Here is an 8,755-nt window from a genome sequence, read left to right as displayed (position 1 = left end):
CCCTTCCATTTTAAAAACAGAAAAATAAAATGAAGCCAAGCTTGCATATTCTCTTCCACCCTTTTTTCCCCCTATATCCAGGCTTTGATAACAGGTTCTACCACCTTACTGACTTTCCATTTCCAACACCAAGATACACCCACACTGAAGTTTCCACTCTAAGCGCAAAATCTCACCAGTGATCTCCTATGCTTGTATTTTGGGACATCTGAATAACACATAATAATACAGGCATTTGGGACACTTTGCCAAGAATAAGATTTGTAATAGCATGAGAATTGTATTAGCAGTTAAAGAAAAAGTTGAAATCTGAATTCTTGGTCTCAGCATTCCCGACCAAGGAAATATTCCCTAAATTCTATGGTTCATTAACATGGTAAGAGATTCATAGTTCACTTTTGAAATATCATTTTGTTTAAATAATCTGAGTTAATGCTTAATTGTAACTATGAAAAGCAGCCCGGAAAGTATGTTGGGAGAATAATAATGGTCCATGGACTAAAAAGGATTGGTACTACCACCCTAAAGTACAAAGGTATATGACACAAGCTGTTCTCACTTGTTTTATCTAATTGGGGTAACCAGTGAGAACTGCATAGCACATTATTTACGAAAGTCAGCAGGTTCATCTTAGAGCACATTTTCCATTATAGTTAAAATGTTTTTAATATACATTCTTTATAGACACAAAATAGAAGTGTAACCGATGTCTCTGGAACCAGAACATGAGCAGCCTCTGTCTGACAAAGGCCAGGTCCCAGGATGTTTTCTATTTCTCACAGAAAACAAAAAAAATCAGAGGCATTCCCATAAAAAATATTTTAAAAGGTAGTATTTAGCCTTTTGCTGAATGTCATTTCTTTGACATAAAAATTCCATAAAAAGCAGACAACTGTTCAGCATTTATATTCTCTGTTTTGGCTTTTGCTATTACACGGAGATTATTACAAAATAAATATTAGGTGTTCCTATCACACTGAATTGTGTAATTCTCTATCTGTTGAATAGTAGTGCATTTGCTACCCTTTTCTTATCTTGACCTCCTCATTGTTCCCTCCCCATTTCACTCCAGGTACTTACCCTATTTACAATACAACATCTAGGGCCCCTGTTCTCCCAGTGATTCCAGGCACTCCCTTACTTTTAACTCAGTAAAGCCTGCAGGGACAACATAGTTTCGATACTTTTAACGTAAAGAATCTCATGATCTTCACACAGAAGCGAGTGGTAAAATTCCTAGCTCTGGATTAAATCAAAAGAGTAAGAATTAAACAGTATCACCATATGTATGTACTCTTCTGTCTCAAGCTGATGTAGTCACACGCTAGCTACATAAATCCACATAAACGCCAAAAGCTAAACCAAAAGCTACCCAATTACAATTGATATCATACATGTTTCTCCCAAAAGCAATCTCCATTACTTCAAGTAGCATCAGTTTTCAAGAGCTGCCCAAGGGACTTTTCAGTCCAAAAGCCTATTAATGGATTACTCTTGTACATATGTGGCAAAAAATAGCATTGGTAACCTTCACTGAAATAATAATTCTGTCTTAACCTCTCCCATTGCTGACAATTCTACTGCTGTCCCTGTCTTAGACTTACAGCTTCATATTGCCTTCGATTCTTTTCATTTCCTTTTTCTCATAGTACCAATGACATCTTAATGATACCCTACCCTTCATCATCCTTACCTTGACTGGAGTTCAGTCTTTCCTCACTATTACTAAGAAAGCTGCTGTCCAGTCTTTCACTCTCACACTTTCTTATTACTAATTTTACTTTTCTAATCCTTAGTTTTTCCATTTCCAGGGCATCTCAAAGAGAACAACGATGAAACTAATACCTCTCTGCTCTCTTTCTTCTTCTCCTGCTAATTCAATCATATCTTCCTATCTCTTGCCACATTAGGGTCCACAGTATTTATCTGCCCCCCTGCAAGCTCCACACAGCCTTTAGTAAAGTTCTGATTTCTTCATTCTCTTTTATCCGTTTTCCAAACTCATCAAATTTTCCACCTTACTGTATTTGGCACTATTGTGCCTACACCATGCACTGCCAGGAGTGTCCTCCTGTTTATCCAATTTCTATTCTCCTTCAAATCTCTCTTTAAAACAAACCCCTTGCAGTTGTTCTGCAACCCATGCTAATTTGGCACAGCAGAGTCCTGGTCTATCAGATGGGTTGGTAGCTAATGTGATTTTGTGATACCAGTAGCATATGGTCAGTATCCTGCTGACCATTGGTCATTTGCTGGGATCAGAGCTGCTCTTTTACACATTATAGGTTCCCATAGCAGTCATCTTACACTAAGCTTAATTAAATTAAGCTTAATTAAAAAAAAAGCTTACACAGTTTAATTTATACTGAATAGCTGATGCTGAAGATTTTTCCAACAAACAGTCATCAAGGGATGATCCAATCCTGATATCTGCATGAAGGCATTTGGGACTCAGCGGGGTTGCCCCAGATATAGGTGTCCAGTGGTGTTTGAGGTGTCTCAGGTGAAGTGAGAAATCCCATGGCAGGTGACACAGGACCTATGGAAGACTTGAGCCCCTCTGGAGTGGCAGCTGGGGAATATCAAATGTCTCTGGATACCTCTAATGGGAAACTCAATTGAGTCTTCAGTGTCTGTAAAGAAGCGCAAGAAATACTAGTTTCCTCTAGTTGTAAAGTGCAGAGATAACCTTATTTCTTAATTGATGTGATCTGTGTATGATGACAGGCTGTTTTGCTCCCTCCTAATTCTTTTAGCATTTGATTGCAATACATATGCTCTTCTTTCAATAGCAGATCTTAGATTGCTCTAAACAAGTTAATTATATTTCACAACACCCTTGAGCATTAGGGAAGTTTTAATATTCACGTTTTGCAGTCAAGGAAAAAGGGAGGAAAAGAAAGTAAGTGGCTTACTGAAGGTTAAACATAAGTCAGTGGCATAATCTGAAAAGGAACTCCAGACTGCCAACTACAGCTTGAATTCCCCACAGACCACTAACTCCCATGCTAAATGGAAGGATGATAATAAAAGCATGGTTTTAGGGTTCCAAACTGCAGAAAGCCATCCTACACAAACAATGTCTTTGTGAAAGGACACAGGAACTTGTACCAAAACTTCAGAGTTCTGAAAGGTCAGTGTAGAGATAAACATCTACCTGGAAATTCAAAAGGGTTTTGACAATCCATATCACTACAATGACAGCAAAAAAAAATATGCAGGCACAAAGGGGGATGGAACAAGACTGAATTCCATTTTCTGTGTACTAAGAACATCACCAAGATAGACACCCTTCTCTTCGAAAGACATCTCACCATCCCCCTGCAAGACAGTCATGCTTGGGGATAATTTCTGAGCGTATTGGAAACAGTCTCATCTTGCCTTCTTTTCTACAAAGAAACAGCAATTTTACACAGATAATTTGTAGAAAAAAAACCCAAACTGATATTGCTGAAACATCTAGATGTCTCAGTCAGGTAAGGGACCCACTGTGGTTTAGATACTGTATAAAAATATATGTGCAGAGATTATAAGCCAATTTAAGCACAGACAACAGGTGGGTGTAACAAACAGCAGGAGGAATGCAGGAAAGAGGAGAGATGAGAACAACAATTACAAGAATTAATGTCTTCATATGCTGCTATAAACCCAATCTTATATTCTGAAAACTATAGATGGGAAGTTGCATGAGGTATGAAACTAAAAATCTTGTCTTTCACTAATTTCAGTTATTATTGCTTTACCTGAATTGCACAAAATGGGAGAAGCAAAATAAGTGACAGGCTGATCAAATGTTTTATCATTGTGTATATCCAGGCTGATTGCACCAGTAACAGAAATGGCAGGCTTGTTTTCTAAAATGTAAGGCCAGGTAGTGTGAGATCCCGTGCCCCTAGTCAATGTGCCCAACTCTCCCTAAAACATTCTTGAGGTGCCTGCATGGGTCTTTTACTCATTTTTTACCCCATTCACTCACTGTCTGTGAATAGTATGCTTTTTGGTCAATATATATGAGATTCTAGGACATATTTCCCTCCCTGGGAAAGTTATGTAACAGATCATGCTCAGTGTCATTACGCAGCACATACAGGACAACCAGGTGATCAGGCCCAGTCAGCATGGGTTCATGAAAGGCAGGTCCTGCTTGACAAACCTGATCACCTTCTATAACAAAGTGACCCACTTAGTGGATGAGGGGAAAGCTGTCAACGCTGTTTACCTGGACTTCAGTAAAGCCTTTGACATGGTTTCCCACAGCATTCTCCTGGACAAACTGGCTGCTCATGGCTTGGATGGGTGTACTCTTCGCTGGGTCAAAAACTGACTGGATGGCTGTGCCCAGAGAGTGGTTGTGAATGGAGCTGAATCCAGTTGGTGTCTGGTCACAAGTGGTGTTCCCCAGGGTCCGGTGCTGGGGCCAGTTCTCTTTAATATCTTTATCAATGATCTGGATGAGGGGATCAAGTGCACGCTCAGTAAGTTTGCAAACAACACCAAGTTAGGCGGGAGTCAATCTGTTTGAGGGTAGGATAGCTCTACAGAGAGATCTGGACAGCAGTGTGCCCAGGTGGGCCCGTAGCATCCTGGCCCGTATCAGGAATAGTGTGGCCAGCAAGACTAGGGAAGTGATTGTCCCCCTGTACTCGGCACTGGTGAGGCCCCACCTCGAATACTGTGTTCATTTTTGGGCCCCTCACTAGAAGAAAGAAATTCAGGTTCTGGAGCATGTCCAGAGAAGGACAACAAAGCTCATGAGGGCTCTAGAGTACAAGTCTTATGAGGAGCGGCTGAGGGAACTGAGGTTGTTTAGCCTGGAGAAAAGAAGGCTGAGAGGAGGAGACCTTATCGATCTCTATAACTGCCTGAAAGGAGGTTGTGGCGAGGTGGGGGTCGGTCTCTTCTCCCAAGCAATCAGTGACAGGAAGAGACAAAATGGTCTCAAGTTACACCAGGGTAGGTTTAGATTGGATAATAGGAAAAATTTCTTCACAGAAAGGGTTGCCAAGCACTGGAACAGGCTGCCTACGGAAGTGGTGGAGTCGCCATCCCTGGAGGTATTTAAAAGATGGGTAGACGTGGTGCTGAGGAACATGGTTTAGTGCTGTTTTTGGCAGTGTTAGGTTGATGGTTGGCCTTGATGATCTTCAAGATCCCTTCCAACCTAGACAATTCTATGATTTTATTTCACAATGGATTGTTAGGTGCAAGTCCCAATGACTTTTGGGATGGAGTTTGACCTGTTTGTTAATGGGATTATATAGTTTGATTGCCTGGGATAGCAGGGGACTTCACTGGAGGGATCTGGACCCTATATACTTCCAGGTTTATGATTGGTTTATCTAGAAAACACACTCAGCATTTACAGGGAACACACAGATATAATCTATACCCAAGACAAGTGAAGATACTACACAACAGGATAAAAGCACAGTTCAGTCTCCACGCCCTGTTTGTCCCAGTTAAATGGCTGAGAAATCAGCCTCCCATTAGCTGTCTGTCAGACACCATCCCTCATGTCAATTCTATTCTTTTAAATCTGTTCTCTCCACAAAGTCTTTCTATAGTGTATTGATCTTTGCTGACGTGAACTGAGAATACCAGTTTTATGCCAGACAAAAGCTACCAGCAGACTCTAATCTATTTACCTATGTAAATATTTATAGTTCAGTCAGCATTACGGAGTTTGAGCGTTAATTCATTTCAATAACTATCATTCTGACCTGGGTTCAAACCAGCAACATAATCAGTGCCAAGCAAGCTGTATCTCCACAACAAGGGCCCTGGCCTTTAGAAGTGTGTATAGTTTCTAGAAAATATTGCCTGGAATAATCAAATCTAAACAATCTTTGAGATACCATAGCTCTCACTTACATCATTGGACTGCTAGCTTGCTTGCCAGGAACATCAGTTGATATATTTCAAGTACTGTTAGCACAAGTTAGCACAATTTCTACTAGACAAAACTGTGGAAACTGCACGTTCTCTGTCTGACGACCATAACAGGGCATGATCATACAACATGTACTGAAATAAGCCTAGTATTTGTGTGTGAACACTAACTGGACAAGAGCTCTGCTTTTAATACTTAGGACTCTCTGTATCCTTGCACCACCAGCTTTCTACATGTTGATCTTTGTAACTAAGAAAAGCTACTTCAGTTCATAACTCCAAGGTTGTCACATAGAATGCAAAACATAACATCATTCTTCACATGTACATGCAGAGAACAGACTGCATATGTGACTGTAAATCAAATTCATTTTAGGGTTCAAAGTAATTTTGTGTAGATCTTTGCTAACATTTATATCTACATAAATATATTTTCATTTCAAAAAGAACAGAACTCTGATCTACCTTGTCTTCTACGCACATCACTAATTCTTCAGTGGGACGATAGGAGTACAGTATCATTGCACTGTTCCTCTACTGGTTAAAGGATTGGGCCTGAGACAACTTTTCCTTACCAATTTGCCTTTTTCCAGTCCACCAAATTTTATCTATTTCCTGAGTCCCTTGAAGAATTAGAAATTAAGATATTTTGCTTCCTTGCTGGCTATACATTAGCATCCTTTCTGCCTGGCTAGCAAAGTCAATACACTGAGGGGAAATAACAGGTAGGATTCTGCAGTCCTTAGCAGGGATTCAGCTTGACAGAGAGGAAACCTGCTGGGTTGGAGGTCTTTTACCTGTTACAGTACTCTACAGTTTTGGACACATTAGCAAATTGTGCCCAACCACCTGTTGGATCCATATGCTTTAAAGCTGATTGCCAAGCAAAGGAGCTGCATGCAGAATGCCATCAGCACAGCCTCCTGTGTGCATTGTCACGGGAAGGGAGGAAAGGGCTTTTTGCATTAAAAGGCATTTTGGAATACATAAAATAAATTAAAATGAAGTAACAGCAAACACACATTCAAAAAAGCACCTGGGAGCAGCAAGTTTTCACCACACAGATTTTTGACCCTAAGATAAGGAATATAGGATTATTAAAATAACCAAATCTCTTTAGCACTGCTACCCATGTGTTCCTTGTGAAGCTGAGGGAGGAGGAGGCTGATGTGTCGATTTCAGCCTTCATCTAATTAAAGATGTAGTAAGACTTCAACTAAAGCTTAATTGTGTATACTATTCAAACAGCACACCAGATCTGCTCAGCAGAAAGATGTCTATTCTGATGTTTTCCTTTTATGCCAGGAGAAGCTGTTTCTAAGGTTTCATTTTGTAGATGTGAGGGCACAGAGGATGACAGACAAATTGACCACTAAAACCAAACCTGCGGAATAAAGATGAATAATCAAAGCCTGTGCTATCACTTCATACTTCCTGCAAGCACTGCTGTACAGTGACTGGCTGCCAGCCGTTCTGCTGCAAACCTAAGCATATGGCTTCAAGTTGCTCTGCTCCTGTACCAATGCACAGAAATATGACACACCAGTATACAAATTACCAGTAGGGTTTTTTTCAGTGACTTCTTCTGTAGGTTGCATATGAACCTCCTCCCCATGCCAGGAAAGGACAGCATTTCATTATGGTTTATTTTAAAACACCACTTGGATCGTTTTATTGAAAACCACTGCACTGGCGTAAATCTCCTTCCACCATCACACAAACACACTTCCCAAGACAGGCTCCAAACCTAACTATAGAGTTAATGAAACTATCCACTTGGGCTGATCAATTGTTAACAGGACGGAGTAAAGAGTCAAAAGGTCCCTTTGGGCTCCATTATTTAACGTGTCTTTTTATACCGTCGACACTATGGGTTATATTGCAGCAGCATTTTGCTCCAGTTGCTTGCCAACAAACATTTGCCATCAAGGAGCCCTGAGCAGTCACATCTGTGCCCACTCCTGTACCACCCATTTAGCAGAAACAATGATCACTAGAAACAACAAAGGAGCCACAGATAAAACAAACAATGCTGTGAGCCAGAGATCACTGCCATCCCAGGCAAGTTTGCCATGAAAATACTCAAGAAAAAGGGAGGGAAGGGAAGACAGATATCACATATAGAACTATAAAACTTACACATAGAAGAGGTTTTACCCACGCACCCACCCAACCCCACGTCTGAGAAGCATTTTCTAGCGCACTGCTAGGATTGAGCAAGAAAGACTGAGCAGTGCACATGGGAAGCAGACAAGCATCCAATGTCTCCTCCCATTTGGAGTCAAATAGTCTCCTACGAGTCACTAGACACAAGGAATAATAATAATTGTTATTATTATAGTAATGATAGTAATAGAGAATCACCAACCTTGAGGATCCCAGTTCACCTGTTTTCTTGGAGTCTCGATTGGAAATTTCATCGCTTCCTTTTTGCACAGGGAGGAAAAAGAATTAAATAAATTCCCAACCTTCCTGTCTCAATGCTGCAGTCAAACAAATTAATTTCAAATTATAGGGAGTCTGCGCTGTTTGACTGAGGGGAACTGGTGGTTGCCAAGGAAAGAAATACACAAATAAATCAAAGAAGGTGGGGAGGGGCGGGGAGTGGAGTGGAGTGGAGGGGTTTGTACCGGCGAGGTGAGGAGGGGTGCAAGCACCCCAGCAGAGAGAGGGTGAGAAGGGATGGAGTGAGGACCGGAGAGGGTTTGGGGGGGGAGCAGGAACAGAGCAGGCTGAGATGAGCAGCAGGTCCAGGGTGCTGCTGGCTCCTGGGGAGGTTCCCTCATCTGATTCACCCAGTCCACCTGCAGATGTCAGGCTGGCGGGGTCCCCGCTGCAGCCCGGCCCCTCTGCTGCCCCACCTGGG

At 41.3% G+C, this 8,755-nt stretch overlaps 1 protein-coding gene across 1 annotated transcript in view; it reads right to left on the bottom strand.

Moving 5' to 3' along the window:
* The window catches only part of KCNK10 (potassium channel, subfamily K, member 10), a 71,813-nt gene extending 63,504 nt beyond the window's left edge, over positions 1-8,309 (bottom strand). Inside the window, exon 1 of the mRNA XM_009884573.1 lies at positions 8,258-8,309. Within this exon, the coding sequence (XP_009882875.1) occupies positions 8,258-8,309 (52 nt within the window). The remainder of the gene's footprint in view (positions 1-8,257) is intronic.
* Positions 8,310-8,755: the final 446 nt, after the last annotated feature.

This window comes from Charadrius vociferus, unplaced genomic scaffold (assembly GCF_000708025.1).
Source record: "Charadrius vociferus isolate BGI_N301 unplaced genomic scaffold, ASM70802v2 scaffold300, whole genome shotgun sequence".
NCBI lineage: Eukaryota > Metazoa > Chordata > Aves > Charadriiformes > Charadriidae > Charadrius > Charadrius vociferus.
This window is presented reverse-complemented; position numbering and strand designations above follow the sequence as displayed.